Raw genomic sequence first — 23,636 nt, forward strand, 5'->3', positions numbered from 1 at the left:
TGCCCCACCAGCTCTGCCTACTGACACCCTACTCATCTTTCCTTTAAGCCCCAGGCCAATGGCCACCTCCTAGAAGCCTACCTTCAGTCCTCTAGCTGGAAGAGATTTCTTTTTATTTGACTCCATAGACTTCCTGTTGAGAGCGTCATTCCCTGTTTCCTTAGAGTAAACAAACATGTGACCAGCATGAAGTATGGAAATGACTGGACCCAGGACCACAATCGTCATACACCCAACTATTATTCTACTGAAGAAATCCCAACATCATCTGCTCCTTCTTATAAACTGTCTCAGTTCACATCCTAATTTATTCATCAAACTGACATTAAACTGATTAAAATCAGTCACCCCAAAGCCATCTTTTAAACTGCATATGTCTTGAATATCTTACTTGATCTTTTTATTGCCTGAACACAACATGTTTGGCATGTGTTTGAAATAAGAATAATTCTTTGTCTTGAAATATATTGGTTGATGTTATTGGCTTGAGAATTTTGTTTTTTGCTTGTCTATACCTGAGGCTGCCCACAGAGGACCATAGATCTGGTGACTTTTTTTTTTATTTGAGTATTAAGCTATGATCAATTTCTGGGAGGAGGAATGGTATCTGCACCTGGATGATTCACTTGAACAGAATCCACATCTAATGTTGTCTGAAGAGAGGGGAGAAAACATAATCCAGAAAAGGATTATGTTTTCAGATTTAGCAGCCACAGTTCACGTTTATATAGAACTTAGAAATTTACAAAGAACTTTTCCCACAACAACCCTGAGAGACTATGTGAGTGTCCTCACACCATTTTATAAATAAGGAGACTGAGGTTCAGAAAAGTTGTAGAGAATATTCATAGAAAATAGGTACTGATTTACAGTTAGAAGGGAACTTTAAGGTTGGTTAGCCCCATCCCTTCTTTTTACAGGTGAAGTAGTTTATCCATCGTTACACAGCGAGTGCCCAAGATAAGATTTAAACCCAGGTCCTGTCTACTGGCATTATACTACATTAAAGCCAGATATAGTCTTTATTTCCAACCTGATTTTCCAACTACCACAGCTTTTACAACTTGAAGCAGGGAAAGAGTTCATAGAAATCCAAAATTCCAACTTGTAAACTTTACTTGATTAAAAAAAAATAGGACCACCTGGTATACCAGAACCTGTACCCTTTCTCACTGATCACAGAATAGGACACTCAAATGAAATACTCCTGTACACTGTCAAGGGAAAGGAGGACTTTTCTTTGAATGATCAGCTTTAGATGATCAGAAGAACGAGGAAGAGGGGAAATGAGACTTTCAGAATGAAGTTATTTGTTTAGATGTCAGGTCATATGTTTTTTTTTTTCAATATCGTTCTGGAATAGGCCAAGACTGAAAACAGTTTTGTTTAAAAAAAACCTGTCTTTCATTTCTTTCAGCACGGTCTTTTTTCTCTGGCAGACTTTTGGTATGACTCCACTAAGGGTCATTGGATCTCTGGAATCCATCTTATCTCTCCGTTATGACTATACGAGATGGGTCCATCCCATCAATGAAATTCTTGTGTTGGAGGCTCCTGTTATTAAGAATGTTCCCTTTTGTATCTCTTTCTCAAGCGCTAGTGAGTCTAACCTACCTGTATCCACACAGCCTCCTGTGAACCTTTCTCCTGTAACCAGCATGGAGAGTGTATTGAAACCATTGGAAACTACACCTGCTCCTGCAACCCAGGATTTTATGGACCAGATTGTGAATATGGTAAGGGGAATCTTCCATTTAATTCTATTTCATCCATTATCATCTCCTACATTAGTAGTGAGAGGCAAAATACCAGGAAGGCATTATGATGGAGAACTACTGATAAGCAAGAAGACTGGTCTCAGAGCTCCTTACTACATTGTCTGCAAAATGTCACTCCATGCACAGACTTGACCCAAAAGAGAAAAATATTTTATTGTTACAAAAGACATTTCCTTCTAATTTCTCTCTTTGATTTGAGAATGTAGATCAAGCAAGACAAGAGAAAAAGGGAAAAACAAAGGAAGCAAATGAAAGAGATCACATTCAAGCTAATTTTGCTCATTTCTGATGCAGTGGCCCATAGCTCACCTTGAAATGATTTGTTTTTAAATGATGCGGCTAAGAAAATGTGTATGACCAGCTAGCAAACTGTGGTTGAAAGTCAGTTTAAATAAAATGGTCCCAATTATTTTGCTTTTTATTGGACATGTGATTCTAATATTGTAAGTTACCTCCCAGTGAAGCAGTTCCCTTCCCATGCAGGTCAACAATTCTTCTTCATCTTATATTCTTAGGCCATTACCTAGAGCACTGAGAGGTTAAGTTACTAGCCCAGGGTCACACAGCCAGCATGTGTCAAAGGTGAGACTCAAATACAAGTCTTTGTGATTTTGAAGTCAGATCTTTATCCTCTATACCATTCAACCCCTCGGCTCTAGTTTTACATTATCTTTTAATCAGGAATGAGTAATACTGATGCTATGTTTTTCTACAGCTACAGAGTGTAAAGAACTTGGTCTCATCCCTGGCAATATGCGCATGACCTGCAGCCATCCACTGGGAAATTTCTCCTACAAATCAACATGTAATTTCTACTGCATGGAAGGACATAGACTGAACGGGGCAAGCATGCTGGAGTGTTTAGCTTCTGGGGAATGGACAGCTGAGATCCCTGAGTGCTCAGGTATGTAGTTTCCATTTGCTTCCCACTCCCTGAACAATTGGAATTTAAGAAATGACTGGGCTTTCTCCATAAAACCAGACCTGGGAGGAACCTAGCCTATACACCACCTAGCCATCAGATGGCAATTATTACATAAGGTCAATATTCCAAATCAGTAAGAGAACTGCTCATCCGAAACCAGACAGTATCCTGGAGTGGGATCTCATAAAGGTTAAATTTGGATTCTCAAGTCAAAACTTCAGAAGGAGACTCCTTGATAAATGTTCATTTCAAAACAAATTGATCTCTAATAGAGAGAAGCCTCTGAATTCAATTCTGATAGTCTGTACTCATACCTTACACATGGAAGGTGTTTTACCAAATGTTTGTTGGATAAATCAATGGATTATAACTATTGATAGCAATCTACCCAGGATCCCTAAAGGGCAAATAAAAAAAGAAGAGAGTTTGCAGCTTTCTCTGTCTACACTTACACTTACCTGTCCATTTCCTTTTAAAGTACCCCAAAGGTAAATAGAACAGTCTGTAACTTCCAAGCGACCTATGGAATACAGTCTCTTACTTTTGCTGTTTCTTTAGTCATTGAGTGCCCAGCCTTGAAGAATCCGGAAAGAGGGAATATGAACTGCACAAAGGAAAACGTTTACCAGTCCAGCTGTAGCTTCAGTTGTGAGGAAGGGTTTATACTAAAAGGGGAAAATGTGGTCTGGTGTACAGCGTCTGGAGCCTGGACAGCGCCAGTCCCACAGTGTGAAGGTGAGTCTGAGACAGCCATAGATATGGATAGCCCACTACTCCTAGAAGGTCACATGGACAAAGTCTGGATGACATCATTGAGAGGGGGCAGGATTTCCAGCAATGGAACCTGCTTTTATCTGCCACTCAGTCACATCCTTGGATCCCATGGCCCTCTGGGACAGTGAGAAGGTGACTGGCTTTAGAAAGACAAGAGCCTGAGATATCTTGGGAAAACAGAAGTGTAAGAACAGGAGTAGAATGTGGGAAAGTTCAGGAGGAAAAATCACTGTATATTCTAAAACCTTCAGGCTACCATGAAGAAGGATTTGGACTCCAGGCTCAAATCTGTCCAGATGGTCTCTCCAATTAGTAATAAAATGCTTACATAGCACTTAAAGTGAAGTTATCATCTCATTTGAGACTCATAATAACCCTGGGAGAGAGTTGCCATTATAACTCTCATTTTACAGATGAGGAAACTAAGGTAAAGAGAGGTTAGGTAACTTGCCCAGGGTCATGCAACTAGTAAGTATCTGAGGCTGGATTTGAATCCAGTTCTTCCTGACTCCAGGTTCAGTGCTCTAACTACTGCAGTATCCAGCTGCTTGGTTCTTACAGTCTCTATTCCTATAGACTTCCCCTTCACAGGAGATATTCCACCTCTCTTCTCTGCTTAAATGTACACTTTTTCTTTTTCCTTAGCAATGATCTGTTTATTCATGCTTGTTCTATATAGCTGTGAGATGTCTAGACCTGGAAACCCCAAATGGAGGTGCCATAAACTATGTACACTCACATGCTGTCTTTGTATACAATTCCACCTGCAAATTCTCTTGCCAACCTGGTTATAGAGTACTTGGCTTTGAGACACTCCAGTGCTTGGCATCTGGTCAGTGGACAGCATCAATGCCAACCTGCCAAGATACACCTCTCTATTGGCAGCTCCAAATAGGGCCTGAGAAAAGGTTTTTCCCATTATCACCACCAGTCAGTCACCTTCCCAGCTCCCATGTGTTACTTTAGTCATGAATGGGAGATTAACTGGTCACGGCAGAGACTGGCAACAGTACATTCGTGGAAGGGAGCAGGGATTCATGATCATTGGCTATTGGGGAGCAAGTCTATGGAATGTAATATTGAGATGAAAACTAGTTGGTTCCAACCACAAGTCAATTAGATATGATACAGCAAGCTGAATGTTCAGTTTTGTCACCTTTCCCATAGTGGATGCTTTATAAATGTTGGTTGAATTGATTTATTGAACAGCAATAGTCAATGAGGGATACATCAGAAAAGGCTCCAAACCACATGCCAAAAGACAGGTGCAATCTGCAAAGATACTTTTATGAATGGTATCCTTACATGCCTGAGCTATTCCTACATGAACTGAACCTACTCCTAAATCCATGATTTATCTGCTAAGGTATTAGGAGGTTGCAATCTATGTCCTGTGCACACCAAATGTGTCACAATCACACACAGATATATCCAGCTAGTGGTCTGCATAAAAGAAGAATGTGCTTATGTTCCACTATGATGGGAAAAACTCACCATTGTCAAAACAAGAACAAAACCCTTCATCCTGTTCTTAGTAGCTTTGAATATTAGGGGAGAATGTTAAGGTATTTTCCAAACCAACAAAGTAACATCCTTAGATTATTGATACACTGATTCCCCCAATGCTTAGACCAATGCACAGAAGGTGCATAATAAATGTTTCCTATTGGTGTTGCACTGAACAGTACCTTAATTCATTGACTGTTTTTCCTTTAGCCATCACTTGTGATGCATTGGAGAGTCCTGCCCATGGAAGCTTGAACTGCTCCTCGTCTCTGCCAGAATTTCAGTACAATTCCAGATGTTCATTCCAGTGTGCTGAAGGGTTTGTGCTAAAAGGAGCAGAGACCACTGAGTGTGATATGTCTGGAACCTGGACGGCACCAGCCCCAGTTTGTCATGGTACAGGGATATTTTCTTGTTTTGTCTATTTCTCTTACTTTAGTAGAAGCAACCTTATCATAATGACATGATTATGATATAACAATGATAATGTAATTGACTTATAACATGTTAAGATCTGAGAAGTATAAAAGTAAAAGTTGTCTCACTTGATCCTCACAAATGTGGCACAGGTGCTGTAATTATCCCCATTTTATAGGGGAGGAAACTGAGACTCAGTGTGAATGACCACTAAGGTCCCTTCCAACTCTAGACCTATGATCCTACAATACTATAACCTTGTTTCAATCTCTCTTGAATTTCTGTAAAATGTAAAAGATGCCTCCTTTTCTTATCTCACAAAATAGTTATGAGTATTAAATTGTGAAACACTTTTGAAAAACATAGCATGATTTTCCTTACATATCTTTAGTCCCATCTTATAGAAATGCAACTGAGGCACAGACAGGGCAGTGAGATTTCATGATCATATCACTGGTGCTCCATACAGAAGTCATTGGGTATCAGTGCATTGCCATTCCTTTATTCTACCCCTCATCATGATCCCTGAGGCCACTTATATGACCTTTCTGTACCTGTTTACACAGCTATAAAAATGAAATTAAGTAGTCAGCATCCATCATTAAAGAATGACATGAGGCTTAATGTAATATAATAGGCAGTAGTTAGAAAGATCCTTGAGCTCCTCAAATGGAATTTCCAAAAGTTATTCAATCTGCCCCCTCACCTTCAATCAGGTGATTTTTCCATGAATATCTCAAAATTCCCTTTCTTACCCAGATTCTTAGCTTCAGTGTCAAACTTGATTCACCATTCTCACTCATCTCACCTATCCAATCAGTTGTAAAATCTTGGGATTTCTTTTCCCACATCTTTCCATGTGTCCCCTATAGCTTCTACAGCTACACCCAGTTTAAGTCCTCATCTCCTCTCACCCAGACAATTGTAAAAGTTTCCTCATTGGGCTCCATATTTCAAGTGATTGTCCACTCCAAAGCATCCTCCACAGCTGTCAAAATGATTTTCTCTTAAGGTCAGACTATCATATCCTCCTTTAATTAATAAATTTTGATATGTCCTTCCTACTCTAGGATCAAATATAACTTCCTCTGCTTGGAAATGAAACGCCTTCCCTTCCTGTCATCTCAGGCCTCTCACCTATTATTCCACTCTACAATTACAATTCAACCCATATTTGTCTATCTACGGTTCCTCATATAGGACTTTATCTCCCAACTCCTTGCCTTGCCAATGACTATCTCTCTTGGTTGGAACAGCCTCCTTCTATATCTCTTCTTGTATGAGATCCTGACTTCCTTTAAGACTCAGTTAAAGCACCATCCTTGACAGGAGGCCTTTCCCAGTCTATTCCCACCCCCAGCTTCTAGTCCCCACCCCTCTGAGGCTGCCTTCCATCTACAGGTAAATTTGAGTTCAAATCCCACCTTGGTTACCATGTGATCTTGGGCAAGCCTCTCAACTTCCTTGGGTGACAAATTAAGAGGCTGGACCTCTGAGGTGCTTCTCACCTCTAAATCTATGATCCTATAAGCCTTTGATCCCAAGGTCCCCACTATGATGGCCTGACACACACAGACCTCTCACTTCTTGGTCTTTGCACCATATACCCATCATATCTGGGATACTTTCTCTGATCATCATCATCATCCTCTCCTCCTCCTCCTTCTTCTTCCAGAGTCAGTGCTTAATCCACTGTGTCACCTATTTGTCCCCTAGCCTCACTTCTAAGTACCCAGAGTTCCCTCCATCCCTCAAAAGCATCAGAGGTGGCCTTTCCTGGAGCACCTACTTCCTAGTACCCTTCTCAAAAATACCTTTTATATATTAGGAGATTTTTGATGACCTTGGTGTGGGCATTCCCTCCCCCAATGCAGATTGCAATCCCTCCTCATTATCCTTAATACAAGAGCTCTATAGTTGTTGAAACCATGCCACCCCCACAACAGAAATCAAATCTGGTGGCAAACTTGCCACTGATTAAACTCCTTTCAGTGAGCACTATTTAAGACCTTACTATGTGCAAAGTGAGAGACATCTTGGCATAGTGGGTGCTATATATTCGACCCATAAGTGGATACAAGAGAGTAAATAATTTACTCATACAGTCAAGGTAAATAACGCAATTCTGGAACCTATTACCTTGACCTTTAAGAGAACCAAGAGCAAAGAAATCAATGAACACTCTTATGTTTATAATTGGGTAGTGCAGTAGATAAAGTGTTAGGTCTAGAGTCAGGAAGACCTGAGTTCAAATCCAGCCTTAGACACTTACTACCTGTGTGATGCTTGGCAAATCACCTAATCTCTGTCTGCTCCAGTTTCCTTATCTATAACATGGGGATAATAATAACACTTGCCTTCTAGATTTTTTGTAAAGGTCAAATGAGATCACATTTAGCACAGTGCCTGCCTCATAGTAGGTACTTATTAATCCTCCTTCCTCTCTCTCCCTTTCTTTCTTCCTCCTTTTCTTCCTTTCTCAGCTAAACCATGCCAAGACCTAAGTGCTCCTGTCAAGGGACATATGACCTGTTCTCACCCTTTTGGAAACTTCACATACCAGTCATCATGTAACTTCACATGTGAGGAAGGATTTGTCCCACGTGGGCCACAAGAGTTGCATTGCTTGGATTCTGGAAACTGGACTTCTCCATCACCACTCTGTGAAGGTAAGGTTGCTCCTTTTTCTAGCATCTAGGCTGACATTTGAGACGTGGATAAATGACCAATGACTTAGTTTCTTAAAAGCATTGGACTTCCATAGCCGCACTGGTCCTAGGGAGGAAAGGACACAGAGGACAAAAGCAAGAAATGTACTCCACAGTTCCATATGTGGAATATAGTGGTAGAAGGGTGGTGAGAAGTCACAGACCTGAGCTGCAAACATGCTCTAAAACATGAGCAATACTGGGGAGATACGGACTCAGGAAGATTATGAAGAAGCATGAAGCTAGTGAAGGCATTGCCCAGCTCAAGGAAAAGAGGCAGCCTGAGTGATTAAACCTTCACTACCCCTCCAAGGAACCCCAGTGCTCTTTGTACATACTATAACATCCTTTGTGAAATAGGATGTGCTTCTAATGATCCCTGTTTAATAAGTAAGGAACCTGAGACAATGAGATAAAGGAAGCCATTTCTTCAACATCCTTCAGTGGTTCCAGAATCAAGTTGGCACAAGAATCCAAGTCTCTTGAATTCTGTCACCTAGATTAACATCTTCCAAAGCCCTATATATAGCTATAGGTTGACTGTCCTGACCCATTTTATGCTCACCTTTCTACTCTATGCATCCATCCCTCATAGGGTCTTAGCTATAAAGCTAGAAAAGAATTTGAGGTCCATCTAGTACAACCCTCTCATTTTACAGTTGAAGAAACTGAGGCCCAGAGTGGTTAAATGATTTTTCCTAAGATCACTGATCTAATAAATACTAAAGGTGGGATTTGAAGTCAAGTCCTCTAACTTCATTGTTTTTTTTCTATTAAACAGCACTGTTGTCTCTATTTACACTGGCAGTAAATACTTTAGTTGTTTATGGTAAACTATTATGTTCTTAATATTCACCTTTGTTAGGTCTGTCTGTGCTAAAATGAGTTTCTTTATGTATTATATATCCTTCCTTAATTTGTATATCATCTAGTAGTCTCCATTGCTCTTCAGTCATTTCAGTCACATCCTACTCTCTGCAACCCCACTGGGGTCTTCTTGACAAAGATGCTGGAATGCTTTGCCATTTCCTTCTACAGCTCATTTTACAGATGAAGAAACTGAGGCAAACATGTTTTAGAGACTTACCCAGGGTCACACAGCTAGTACATGTCTCAGGCCAGATTTGAACTTGGGTTTTCCTAGCATGGCACTCTATCCTCTGTGCCACCTCGATGCCCAGTGCAGTCCTAAACAAAAACAAAAAGAGGGAGTTACCTTTTTTTTTTTTTTTTTTTGCTGTGGATCAAATCATTGACCAAAGGGCTCTTAGAGCAAAGTCTGTGAAAATGAATAATACACACACACACACACACACACACACACACACACACACACACACACGCCAATTTTCAGTGTTATCCATGGATGAAAGTGGTATTAAGGAGAACCCAAATAGCATGGGATCTTAGGCACCAATGGCTCTTTTTTCAAGTGCCAAAGGGTCTGGAGTCTGGTATAAGTTGAAAGATAGGCTGGCAGTTGGTGGACCAGAATACAGGCTCTTACCACCAACTCTCACCTCTTGGCCAGTTCCTATAATGCACACTATGGGGCATCAACAACTGGAGGACCCAACATGAAAGAATCGTAGATAGAGGGTGGAGGGGGGCATTCAGGGAAAATATCTTCATCACCAGAATTTTTCTGAAAAACCCTTGGGTTTTGTGAAACTGAGATTAAAAGCCATTGTCACATATTATGGGTGTACTCATTGCAAGCTGTTTGCCATTTGTTGCTACTTCCCATGACCTTTCTGTTTCATTCTGTCTGTAATTTTGTGCTTCACCCTGGCTAATCTATCCCTTAACCTTTTTGTTTTCATTTCCTTTGCTGGCACCATGTCTTGTGAACACTCTAAAGAGGTGAACTAGCCTGGACAGTGGAAAGGGCCCTGGAGCCCACTGACTTACAAAGAAGCAAGACACTAGTGAAAGGAGAGGGAGGGCACAGCCCATCTCTAACTGGTGATGCTGCTTACCTAGAGTTGAGTCACTTTTCCTTCTTAATGCTGATTTCCCCCTCATTTCCCATCCCGTTTCCAGCCTGACTCTTGCTGTCAGAATGCAAAGTGACAATACATTGGGAAATACACTTCTGGGAATTTTTTCTTTCCCTTTTCAGTTTGCATAGATGTTATTTAATTGGTTGTTTCCCCCAGGAAAGCCAACTTACAATAAATACACTTTTTCTTGAAATAAAATTTCAAGAATTTGGGACAAAGTGACAATTTCTAGATGTATGTAGCTGAGGAAAGGCAATCATTGGGAAGAGTGAAGAAATTTTCCTGAAAGTTGCAAATAGTTTAGAGACCCAGTTCTCCCATGTCCCTGAACAAACAGACAACCAATGGGAAATTACCTCGAAATATCTCAGGTCTGAAGATTCCTTTTGCTCACAAAGTGGGAACAGCAGCTAGGTAGTGGAGCTTTGCACCTGGAGTTAGGAAGACCTGACTTCAAATCCTCCAGCACTTACTGGCAGCCTGACCCTGGGAAAGACACTTAACCTCTCCCAGTCTCAGTTTTCTCATTTGTAAAATGGGGGCGACTGGGCTATAGGAACTGGCCAGGAGAAGAATGTTGGTGGTAAAATCCCATATTCTGGTCCTTCAACTCCCAGCCCATCCTGTACCAAACTTCAGACCCTTTGGCACCTGGCAGAAGAGCTATTGGTGCTTAAGGTTCTATGCTACTTGGGTTCCCCTAATGCCATCTGTGCAAATACGTATTATGTACATATATACACATATATGCACACAGATTTTATTATTGTTATTCAACTGTTTTTCAGTCATGTCTGAGTCTTCGTGACTCCATTTGGGGTTCTCTTGACAAAGATACTGGAGTGGTTCGCCATTTCCTTCTCCAGTTCATTTTACAAATGAGGAAACTGAGGAAAACAGGCTTAAGTGACTTGCTTAGGGCCATACAGCTAATAAGTGTTGGAAGCCAGATATGAACTCACAAAGATGCGCTTTCCTGACTTCAAGCCTGGCACTCTATCCACTGTGCTACCTAGCTGCCATACATACATACAAACATATATGCAACATACACATGTGTATGTGTACATGTATATGTATATGTGTTTTTAAAGTAACTCAACTCTCATTCCCTAAAATAGCTAACTAGACAACAATTTCAACACAAAAAGAGACTTACAATTTCACTGAATTGTAGACCTTTAAAGAGAAAAAGACTTTTAAAAACAGAGATCTTATCTAGCACTCAATTTACAGATGAAGAAACTAAAGCTCAGTGAAATGAAGGAGATGAAGTGATGTGGCCAAGGTTACTCAGCTAGGAAGTGAGCAAGCCCAGATTCAGCTCTGATCTTCTAATTGTACAATCAGAGTTCTGCCACACTAAAAGGGAAGGTACTGACTGAAAAAGCGTAAAAGGACTATGGAATTACTCAATATCATGGAGTCTACATCTTTGAGCTACTTGAAAGCAAGGACTGGTTTTGCCTTTCTTTGTATCTTCAGTGTCTTATCACATTGCCTAGGACACAGTAGGTGCTTAATAAATGCTTGTTGACTTGCCCTGCCTCAGTGAGAATAGTAGCAGTTGCTCTCCTCACTCTCTTTCTAAGGAAGAAATGGGAGTGACCATAGAAAAGATGTAGATATAGATGGGTGTATATATATACACCCATCTGTATCTACATATATATACACACATATACATACGTATATTATATATAAAATATGTAATATATGACATATAAAATCGGTTACTTGCATATTAATTTATTCAAGCTTAAAAGTGCTTTAAGACTTTTGGGACACTACACACACACACACACACACACACACACACACACACACACACACACACACACACACACACACACACACACACACACACACACACCCCTTAGATGTTGGGTCTACTGACTTCCTTCTTTTGTTATCCTAGCTTAAGTTCCTGAATGATGAACCTTCCAAGAGTACATAGACCAACAGCTGCATTTCCCCATTAGATTCTCATTGGAAAATGATTGATGTCAATTACATTCTAACTTTGAGAGGGGAGAGATAAGGAGAGCTCCCGAGTGCATAAATACAAAATTATGGGCTGGCTGTTGTGTTCTAAAATAAACTTTCTTCAACCTTTATCACTTCTCACTGCAGCTATTACATGCAAACCTTTGCTGACACCTGAGGAAGGAAAAATGACCTGTGTTCATCCTTTTGGAGATTCCCGCTACAAATCAACCTGCCAATTTAACTGTAATGAGGGATTTTCTTTAATTGGATCAGACAAACTGCACTGTACTATTTCTGGACACTGGACAGCTGACCCACCAAGATGTCAAGGTAGGATGCACTAGGCCTTTTTTGTTCCTTTTTCATGTGTCATCATGAGACCCAAGAACAAACATAACAGCTCCCTTTAACTACTTCATGCTTTCTACTGAGCCTTATGTCACCTACTTTTGGACCAGTTGTTAACATTTCAGAGTCAGCTTCTCAAGGTTCCTAATTTAGGATTCAAGAAGTAACCCAAAGATGTGTTTGAATAAGTGTATTAAGATTCTAAGAACATCTTCCCCTGGAAAATTTCTCCAGACACATTATGTGAAGTCATATCTACAGGGACAAGTACAGACTAGGTGAATCCTTGAAATTATTTTATTTTTATTATCTGAGATTCCACATAAGCACTGAATCCTGAATGAAGAAATGGTTTTCCACCATTTTGGAAGATGAGTATGACATCAAGTTCTCTTTTTCAGTGCTCTTTTCATGAACAACAAGCCAATTTTCTTTCAAATTCCCTACTATTCTCCTACTAGACACTCTAGGCTTTGCTAGCTCCATCGACCATTCATTGGACAGAAAATAAGCTTCCAAAGTTCCTAAGGGGATAAAAAAATTTTGAGATGGTCTTCCTAGAGTGACAATAAAGAAAAAGATAGGATTTCTCTCACTCTTTACTGAGTTGTTCTTCCCTGTGCTGTCTGGGTGTCTAATATGTCTATTTTGCTGGTTATCTATGTAGAGGACTATTAGACTCAAAGATGGAAGATACCTCCGAAGTTATCTAGAACAATTTCCCCATTTCCAGACAGAGATTGAGCTCATTATCATGAAACATCACTCCATTTTGGACCAGACATGATTTTATCAGTATAATAAGTTCTTGGCAAGGAAACTTCCTCTACCAAAGCATAGAACTCCGCAGTTTGTAGTCTTAAATGTACATAACACTGCAATTTGTAATCTTAGTGGGACAGTAAAGTTTAAGAAACTCTCCCATGGTTATGCAATTTGTATGTGTCAGAAGGAAGTTGTGAAGCCAGGTTTTCCTGATTGAGGCCACCTCTCTAGCCTTTATCTCTGGCTCAATAATTTTCTCCTATTAATTTGCACTACCCAATTTGCAAACTTATAATAAAACTTACATTTGGCCAGGGCATTGGGATGAACTAATGATATTTAAAAAATAATAGTAATTAAGATTTATGTAGCTTACAAATATCTCACTTTATCTTCACAACAATCCATCCTACAAGGAAGGTGCTATTATTATGTTGTAGATGAGGAAACTGAGGTACAGAAGGGTTAAGAGACTTGCCCAGTGTCACCTAACCAGTTAGTGACTGAAACTGGATTTGAACTCAGGTACTCTGAACTCCAAATCTGATGCTCTATCCACTGCACCAGCTAGCTCACAATTCAAAAATGCTTAAAATATTTCTGAAGCAATGAGACTGTGACTGTTTAAATCTCTTTGTTAGAGTACTGTCACATGGTCACAAGGTCTGGGTAGCTTTTCTCAGTTACCTAATCACAAGCAAGGAATGATAAAGGGACTGGTATCATTAGGTTATAGGGTATGTGGAATGGATTAAAAACTAAGAAACTTGTGTTAGCTCTCTCTCAAATACATGCCCATAGTGATCAAGTTAAGATCACAACTAAATCACAGGATTGTCATAAACTGAGGGCTGGAAGTCTGTTTAGAGGTCATTGAGTCCAATCCCTTCATTTTACAGACAAGGAAACTGAGTCCCAAAGAGGTTAAATAATTTGCCAACAGCCATATAGATAATAAGTGGTGGAACCAGGATTTGAACCCATGTCTTTTGGCACCAAATCTAACAATCTTTTCACTACTGAGCTCCCTTCCAACTCTAAGATGCTATAATTCTAAAAATGGATACTTTTTTTTTTTTTTTTTTACAAATTTACTCTTGGAAAGACTATTCAAAATGCACAACAGATCAGTGCCTCATCTTTGTATCTGAAAATCAAAGTTATCAGTAGTTGTTAAGATAATAAAGCCAAGGACATTCATTTCTAGTTTAATTTTTTAAATTTCTGATCATTTATAGTTTTATTTTCTTATCTGGCCACATTTTGTACCCATTATTCCATACTAGCAACTTCAATAAAGGTTGTCACCCATGCCAGGAATGTAGTCTCCACCTTCTTCCTCTTCTCATTGAATCCTTAGCTTTTTTCAAGGCTCAGCTCAAATACTGTCTCCTACTCAAAGTCCTTCCTGTTGTATTCATGTAGCTGCATACCTGCCATAACCCACCAATAGAATATAAACCCCATGAGCTCAGGGACTGTTTGGTTTTTATCCCTAGAGTCTCAAACAAATAAAGTGCATAATAAATGTTAGTTGGGTTGAGTTGAAAAGCAATTGAGAAAACATGAGTGGATTATAGGATCATAGATTTAGAACTGGTTTTAAAAGTAATTGTTCAACCTCCCCACTTTATAAATGAGGAAACAGAATTTAAGTGATCTGCCCAAGGTCACACAACTAGTTAGTGTCTGAAGCAGGATTCAAACTCATCATCGTGACCCCAAGTCTAAGTCTAATACTCTATCTACTATACCACCTAGTTACCTAGAACGAAGCAATCATTCTATATTTGAAAACAACTAAAAAATCGCTCCCCAAGAACTATGGGTCATAACCTCTTTATATGCAGACTACATGATTAATTAATTCATGGAACCTACATACTGCATTATAATAGTGCCCTCTACTGTCCAGTAACCACAATACTACATAGTAATGTAAAGCAAAAATATTTTCATTATTCTGCCCTTCCCTCCACCCTTTAAATATAATGAAAAATTGGCTCTGATGAAAAATTAGGCCAAGGTTTCATTATTGCTCTCAGATAATGGATTTCTTAACTAAATTGAACTAATGGAGTAATCCTTTCCAAAAGGTGACCTGGCAAAATTTCTACTAATTCTCTCACCATTTTTTGTTATCCTATATTAATTCCCTAACTCCCAGGGGTTTGCTCTTTTATTTTATTGTCCTTAAACTTTACTGTCCCACTCAGACTATAAACTGCAGAGTTGTATACATTGGTAGAGGGAGTTTCCTCACCAAGAACTTATTATTCTGATGAAAGTTGCCTATATAAATTAATTATGATGAGATAAACAAAAAGAAAGAAAAGAAAATAGTCACCTAAGAGACAGAAATAATCAGTCTTGATGGTGCAGTTCTTAATCGGAGTCCATGAACTTCCTTTTTAAAATTGGGAATAACTATATTTCTTTTTTAAAAATTTATTTTATTTTCACCTCAGCGAACAAAATAAGCATTTCCATAACACAGTATAATAAAAAAGATGATTGCACATGAAACTGCAAAAATATACAATTTGCTATTCCCTCCAAATGTACAAGAAAGTTATCATGTAAATTTCTTTTTTTCCTTTTCCTTTGAATCCTATGTATTTTTATTTTATGTACTTAAAAACACTATTCTGAGAAGAGTTCCTGAGGCAAGACTAGAAAAAAAGTGGTTTGTCACACACACACACACACACACACACACACACACATACACATACACACAAGCAAAAGGGTATGGGGAGAAAGATATAGAGAGGGAAAAGAAGAGGGAGAGGGAGAGGGAGAGGGGGAGATAGAGAGAGAGAGAAAGTGTTCAATAGGTCATACTCCATAGCTTCATGGGAGCAAGGAGTGTTAAAGTGACCATCACATTACCTAGGCTGGCCCAAACTCTTTTTAGCTCACTAGCTCTTCCCACTTCCCCCTCTGCATTAACCTTTGCAATATCCATGAGGATACAGATGAAGAACAGCTTATCTTTGGCATCAGATACCTTCTATATTTTTCATGGAAGTGAACCTGATGATTTTAGGGCCCTGGGCCTGGAATCAAGAAGACTTGAGTTAAAATCTGGTCTCAGACACTTAGTATCTGTGTAACCTTGGTCAAGTCACTTAACTCTATTTGGCTCAGTTTCCTCAACTGTAAAATGTGGATAATAATAGTGGCCACCTTGCAGGGTTTATATGAAGATTAATGGAGATATTATTTGTATAAAAAAAACATTTAGCACAACGGGGTCTGCAACATAGTAGGTGCTAGCTATATAAATGCTGATTTCATTCTTCCCCTTCTCATTCCCCATTCAATCCTCAAATCTGGATGCCCCCAGACTTAAAAAATTTCTCAAATCTTTTGAGAAGATTAAACTGTCATTCAATATATTACTGTGGCTGTTCAGGTATATTCATGGTATGAGGATCCCAGAACTTTGCAATGTATAGAGAGCTCCTAGAAATTGAACATCATGAGTGCTGTCCAGGATACAAAGGTTCTGAAAAGTACTTCCACTCTGAATCAGCAAGAGGGAAAAATTAACCAAAATGAAGCCTGACCAGACACAATGCTACAACAATGCAAATGTAAAGAGCAAACTCAAAACAATTGAAAGTCAATATTGCAAAATTAAAAAGAACAAACAGGGTATCAAAGAAGCGATATGAAAAGATACCTCTTTCCAACTCCTTTGCAGAATAGATGAGGGAAAGCCGGGGAGTGGAATAGTGCATCTGTTGTCATTTTAAAATATATCTATTGGTTTATGCTGCCCCGCCCCCACATTCTTCCTTTTCACTGAAAAAAAGTTCTTTGTTGTAAGACCTGGTCTCTGAGAGAGAGCTAGAAGAAGGATATAGGGGAAATCAGGCAATGTAGAAAACAAAAAAAAAATTAATTTTAAAAAGACAAAAAAGAGTCTATCAGTCTGCCAGTTACTCAGATATGATGACAGAAAACAAATTTTTGTAGATCCCATCAACGTAGAAAGGCTCTGTTGAGGAACTTGGCAATGACTTGTGTGTATTTTGCCTGAAGATTTATCTATCTTATCATGAAAAGACCTATAATCAACCAGAGGATTGACCTCTATCTAGGTGATGATTTTTTCTTACCGTGCAAATTCATTAAAACTATTTTTTTAACATGGAGAAATTAATGAAATATGGACTTCTGAATTACTGAAATGTTGATAATTATAATGACTATTATTAGCAGAGTCATTTTAATCTATGCCCAGGCCAGGATTTTGACCATTTTTGGAGCTACATTTTCTAATGCTTTGCAATATCTAAATTTAAATGAAATAAAGAAGTATCTTCCATGATAGGTTCCTACATAAATGTGTGTATGTGTGTATGCATAAAATATATATACACACACATACATATATATCTTCCTACAATACTTTCCATCACCTTTGCCATGGGGGTAAAGAAGTATCTTCCACTTTGCCTAGCTAGTCATTACTTTAGCTAATAGATCTTACCAATTAGAAAAAATCTTTAGCTCTGTGCATGATATAATTCATTGTGATAATGAACAGAATTTAAAAAGTTTCTTTTGTGAGCTAACCTCAAGAAATTTTGTTTTATTTTCCAGCAATCAAATGTCCACCATTAATTGCTCCACCCCAGGGGATGCTACAGTGCTCTGGGCCACATGGAAACTTGGGCTATAACTCCACTTGTGACTTCTCCTGCAAGAGGGGACTTATGCTAATGGGAACCCAGAGACTCAAGTGTACAGCTTCAGGATCCTGGACAACCCCCCCTCCATATTGTAAAGGTAAATTATCATTGCTCACATTTCTATAATACTCTGTGGTTTATGAAATGCTATACTCTCACCAAGGGTAGTTAGGTGGCCTGGAGTCAGGAAGACTCATCTTCCTGAATTCAAATCAGAAACTTACTAGCTGTGTGATACTGGGCAAATCATTTATCCCTGTTTACCTCAGTTTCCTCATCTGTCAAAGGAATTAGAGAAGGAAATGGCAAGCCACTTCAGTATCTTTTCCAAGAAAACCTTAAATGAGGTCATGAAGAGTCAGACATGATTGAAAAACAACTAACCAACAACTGAAATAGTCTCACCAAATCTGTGTACAAGTATAGTGCCATCCCATGATACCCATTTTGCAGATGATAAAACTGAGTTTCAGAGAGGTGAAATGACCTGTCCACAATAAGTGGAAGACCAAGACACTGGTCTACTATTTTCCAGGCTAGTACTCTTTGTACTGCCTCATTACATGCAGTAGTATTGCCATTGGACTAGGTAGAATAGGAGCCATGGTTTGTCAGTGTTCACTTTTGAAAGGGAAAGGGTGACATAGTCAGATTGAAGATAAATGTGAGCTCTCTGGGTGCTAGTTAAGCAAAACAGTTTTAATAATAGGTCCATGACTTGTGAACTTTCTGTTTTGATGTTCTAGCCATTAAGTGCCCAGTATTAAAAGACCCAGAGTGGGGGAGCCGAGAGTGTTTCTACAACCAGGGAAACTCCAGAGATAGCTCAATCTGCCATTTTACCTGCAACAAAGGCTTTGTGCTGAAGGGATCTGACAGCTTGCAATGCTTGCCTTCTGGCAAGTGGACAGCACCTCCTCCAACTTGTGAAGGTAAAGTCTGGCTAAACCTGAATAAATGAGTGAAGGAGAGAAAAGAGTCTAGGATAATGCTGAGGTTATAAACTTGGGAGACTGAACATATGGTGATGCCTTTGCATCGAAATGATAGTTAAACCCATGGAAGCTGATGAGGCTAATATGGGAGACAATAGGGGGAGAAGAGGGACTAGGACTGAATCTTGAGGAATACCCCGGGTTGGAGGACATATTGCAGAGGAAGAACCAGCAAAGGAAACTAAAGAGTGGTCACACAGGAGGAGTAGGAAAGAGCGGTGCCACCAAAACAAAACAAAATAAAGAAAAGAAAGCATCCAGGAAGAGAGACCCTCCCCCCTCACTCCCCCCCTTCCCTCCATCCTTCCCCTTCCTCCTTTCCCCAGCCTACTCAATACTGTGGTGGAGATGGCCGAGAAGGCCACAGAGCCCTCTGAGGAAGACATCATGGGGCTGTGTCAAGACATGTTCTCCAAAATGGCCATGTACATGATGGGCGAGCTGACCACCACCAGCGAAAACTATAAACTTCTGGAAAATATGAACAAACTGACTAGCTTTAAGTATCTAGAAATTAAAGATATTGCAGTAAACATAAGTAGAAACCTAAAGGATTTAAACCAGAAATATGCAGCACTTCAACCTTATCTGGATCAGATCACTTTAATTGAGGAGCAAGTAGCAGCTCTTGAGCAGGCAGCTTACAAGTTGGACGCATATTCAAAGAAACTAGAAGCAAAGTACAAGAAGTTAGAAAGACAATGAAAGACTTCTTTAGCACAAAGACTGCAAGAATGTTTTCTAAGAGTTGAAATAAGTGGGCTGGAACTTTTTATGATGATTCAGTTCCTAAAAGGAAGTGGTGCTACCAATCCAAGGAGAACCCCAGCCCCCATCTCTGGTTGGATGTGTAACTCTGGCCACCTCCAATGTTTTCCTAAACCTGGACCCCCTGTAACCCCATTTTGTCATGTGCTTCGTTGTGTGCCCTAGACCAAGGCTCAGAAATCAGGATCAATCCCATCTGGAGCAGACACAGATGAGAGGCTCTCATCTCCCTGTCTCTTCCCTTCTTCCCTCTTCCCTAGGCCCCCCACCCCCTTCATAACCTGTTCTTGATCTTAAATAATAAATGCCAACCCATGAAAAAAATATCATTGATAATTTTAAAGAGATTAGCTTCAATTGAGTGAGGATATCAGAAGTCAAAGTGGTAAATTAGGGTTCAAGTTTGTACAATAGGACAACTGGTTAAAAGAACTAGTGATAATCTGTAGGAAGAAGAAAGGTAATGACTGTCATCAAGTGTGTGAAAAAGTGCATGAAGGTGTATGAAAAATTGTCATGTGGAAAGATTAGACCTGTTCTATATGGCCCCGAAGTAAGACCCTAGGGAAAAGGATAGATGTTGCAAAGAGAAGAAAATAAGCTTGATCCAAGGAAAGAATGTCTTAATTAGAACTATCCCAAAGTACAATGGATTTTCTCAAGAAGTAAAGGATTCCTCCTCTTCAGAGATTTTCAGCTGAAGGTTAGGTGATCATATGAGAGATAATGGTGCCCTTTACATAAATAAATTGGGAAGAATGTTGAGTTGGGTGGGAAAGGGGAAGGGACTTGTTGAGTTTAAGACAAACATTGGAAATAACCATTAAACAATTAATAAAGAGGGACTGGAGCTCAGGAGAGAGATGAGGGCCTAATAGATAGATCTACGAGTCATCTGAATAGAGACGATAATCGAATTCATGGAAGCAAATGTAGCCACCAAGAGAAAGAGTGTACAGAGAGAAAAGAAGAGAGAGTAGAACAAAGCCCCACTTGGTGAGCAGGATCAGGATGATGATCCTGGCAAAGGAGACTGAAAAAGAACAACCAGATAAGGAGAGATCCAAGAAAGAAAGTGTCATGGATGCTGTAGGAAGAGACAGAACACAAGAGAAGGGAATAATTGACAATGCCTAAAGCTATGGAGGGGTCAAGAGAATCAAGGACCAATAAAATACTTTTGCATTTAGCACCTAAGAAATCACTATTAGCCTTGAAGAGGCTCCTTTGGATGAAAGGGATGGATTAGAAGATTACAAGGGATTGAGAAGTAAGTGGGAAGTAAGGAAATGGAGAAAATGAATGTGACTTTCTAGGAAAATGAAAGAGAAGAGAATTATAGAATGCTTGAAGAGATAGCAGGAACAAATAAAGGAGTTTTTACTTTTTATTTTTTGGTAATGGGAAAATGGGCATTTTTAAGCACAGTGGTGGGGAAGTGGTTAGTAGCGACAAGCTGAAAGGCAGAGGAAATGATTGACAGGGCAAACTCCTAATGGAGATAGGAAAGAATGGGATCAGGAGAACAAATAAAGTGTTTGGCCTCGACAAGGCAAAAAGCCACCTTTTTACTAGAAATGGAGCAAAATAGAAGAGAATAAGAGATTAAAAAGTGGGGTCTTGAGGTGTGGAGTGAGGGAAACAAGGAGTGTACAAGAAATGGTTTATATTTCCTCAGTAAAATAGGAAAATGCTAAGAAGATGAGGGTGAAAGTAGTATCACATGGGAAAAAGAGAAAGTTTAGAATTATTGATGTGGATAAAATGATAGAATCAATCATCAGAAAAGAATTAAAGAATTGAAGTGTGGCAGTGAAGACCCAGCTGAGATTAAATAACACATAAAATGAGCCCAGCTGAAACAGTTACATGAATGTCCCTGGCATGGTTCAATAGTATGTAAAGACCTAACTTTGGGGTTAAGAACTCACAACTTGACAAAAACTGCTGGGAAAACTAGAAAACAACAGGACCCAAAGTAAGTATAGACCAACCTTTCACATTGTGTAGCTAGACAAGGTCAAAAGGATGCATGATTTAGACATAAAAGGTGACACCATAAACAAATTAGAATAGCAAACCTATCTTATCTATGCAGAGGGGAAGAATTCATGACAAAGTAAGAGATAGAGACCATTACAAAATGCAAAATAGATAATTTTGATCATATTAAAAGGCTTTTGTACAAACAAAATCAATGCAACCAAGATTAGAAGGAAAGTAGAAAGCTGGAAAATAACCTTTGCAGCAAGTATCTCTGATAAAGGCCTCATTTCTCAAATATATAATGAAATGAGTTAAATTTATAAGAATACAAGCCATTCCTTAATTGATAAATGGTCAAAGGATATGAGAGGTAGTTTTCAGATGAAGAAATCAAAGTTATCTATAGACATATGAAGAAGTGCTCTAAGTCACTTTTGATTAGAGAAATGCAAATTAAAATAACTCTGAGATCCTACCTCATACTTGTCAGACTGGCAAATATGACAAAAAAGGAAAATGATAAATGTTGGTGCAGGATATGGGAGAAGATATGGGAAAATTGGAACACTGATGCACTGTTGGTGGAGTTATGAAGTGATCCAATAATTCTGGAGAGCAGTTTAGAACTATACCCAAAGGGCAACCAAACTGTACATACTCTTTGATCCAGCAATACCACTGCTAGGTCTGTATCCCAAAGAGATCATAAGAAAGGGAAAAGGACCTACATGTGAAAAAATATTTATAGCAGCCCTTTCTGTGGTAGCAAAATATTGGAAATTGAGGGGATAACCATCAACTGGGAAAATGGCTGAAGAAGCTGTGATATTTGAATGTCATGGAATACTATTGAACATAACAAATGATGAACAGGAAGATTTCAGAAAAAAACCTGAAAAGATTTGTTTGAACTGATGAAAAGTGAAATGAGCAGAACCAGGAAAGCATTGTACACATTGTCAGCAACATAGATGATCAGCTATGAATGACTCAGCTCTTCCAAGCAACAGAGTGATCCAAGACAAAGGAAAATGCTATCCATATCCAGATAAAGAACTCTGAATGAAGATTGAAGCATATTTTTTTCACTTTATTCTTTTTCGTGTTTTTTTCTTTTGATATTTCTTTTTTCACAACTATGACTAATGTAGAAATATTTCTACATGATAGCACATGTATAAACTATATCCAACTCCCTACCATTTTCAGAAGAGGGGAGGGGAGAAAGGGAGGAATAAAAAACTTGGAACTCAAAACTTTGTAAAAATGAATACTAAAAATTTTCTTAACTTACAACTGGGAAAAATGAAATACTATAAACTAAAAGAAGAAATGTGAAGAGGAACAACGAAGGCAGATGATGGAGGTAACCCAGGGCTAGAGTTTGGAGAAGACAAGAGGACAAGGCATTAAAGGAGGGAGGATAATGTATAATAGAATTGGTTAACCAGTTGGAAATTGATCAAAATTGATCAAATTTTGCTTCTAGGTACTATCAATCAGCAAACTGTACTTAAATACTTAGATAATTCCAGCACTCTGAATACCATATCCATGGTATCTTTTGACATATATAAAGTTAGAAGAGCTGGTGAAGTTTTGAGTGGGGGAAGCTTTATAGAAGCTGATAACTTAGTTTGATTTTTCCTATGTGCTACTTAATGGGTTGTTGTTGGTGGTGGTCCAGACCTGGGATTTCATAAGTGTTGGGAACTTTGGACATGAAAACTCCCATCCACAGATGCAAATTGGCCATTTATCTATAAATCCATCCAACTTGCACTGAGAAGTTAAACAACTCACCCACAAACACACAGGATTAGTTAGTATAGTATAAATTTATAGAGGTAGGGACTTGAACCAAAGTTTCCTTAATTCTAAGTCTGGCCCTCCATCCTTCACAAATAAGCTTCATGTATATATGTGAATAAAAGAATGCTTCCTCCAAGGGCAAGTATATTTTATTAGCAC

General features: G+C 39.0%; 2 protein-coding genes across 2 annotated transcripts in view; both read left to right on the plus strand.

Annotated features, from left to right (window-relative positions):
- Positions 1 to 23,636, plus strand: part of SELP (selectin P) — a 43,005-nt gene that overhangs the window by 11,225 nt on the left and 8,144 nt on the right. The window contains exons 4-11 of the mRNA XM_072648700.1: positions 1,629 to 1,736; positions 2,494 to 2,682; positions 3,262 to 3,438; positions 5,194 to 5,379; positions 7,884 to 8,069; positions 12,245 to 12,430; positions 17,828 to 18,013; positions 18,663 to 18,848. Coding sequence (XP_072504801.1) covers positions 1,629 to 1,736; positions 2,494 to 2,682; positions 3,262 to 3,438; positions 5,194 to 5,379; positions 7,884 to 8,069; positions 12,245 to 12,430; positions 17,828 to 18,013; positions 18,663 to 18,848 — 1,404 coding nt within the window. The remainder of the gene's footprint in view (positions 1 to 1,628; positions 1,737 to 2,493; positions 2,683 to 3,261; positions 3,439 to 5,193; positions 5,380 to 7,883; positions 8,070 to 12,244; positions 12,431 to 17,827; positions 18,014 to 18,662; positions 18,849 to 23,636) is intronic.
- On the plus strand, positions 19,245 to 20,349 carry LOC140529781 (biogenesis of lysosome-related organelles complex 1 subunit 2-like). The gene has a single exon (XM_072648701.1). It carries the CDS (start codon positions 19,260 to 19,262, stop codon positions 19,614 to 19,616), a length of 357 nt encoding a protein of 118 aa, XP_072504802.1. The 5' UTR covers positions 19,245 to 19,259; the 3' UTR covers positions 19,617 to 20,349.

This window comes from Notamacropus eugenii, chromosome 2 (assembly GCF_028372415.1).
Source record: "Notamacropus eugenii isolate mMacEug1 chromosome 2, mMacEug1.pri_v2, whole genome shotgun sequence".
NCBI classification, from domain to species: Eukaryota; Metazoa; Chordata; class Mammalia; order Diprotodontia; family Macropodidae; genus Notamacropus; species Notamacropus eugenii.

Coding starts and splice junctions, on each gene's coding strand:
- LOC140529781 (XM_072648701.1), top strand. CDS start 19,260: ATGGCCGAGAAGGCCACAGAGCCCTCTGAGGAAGACATCATGGGGCTG.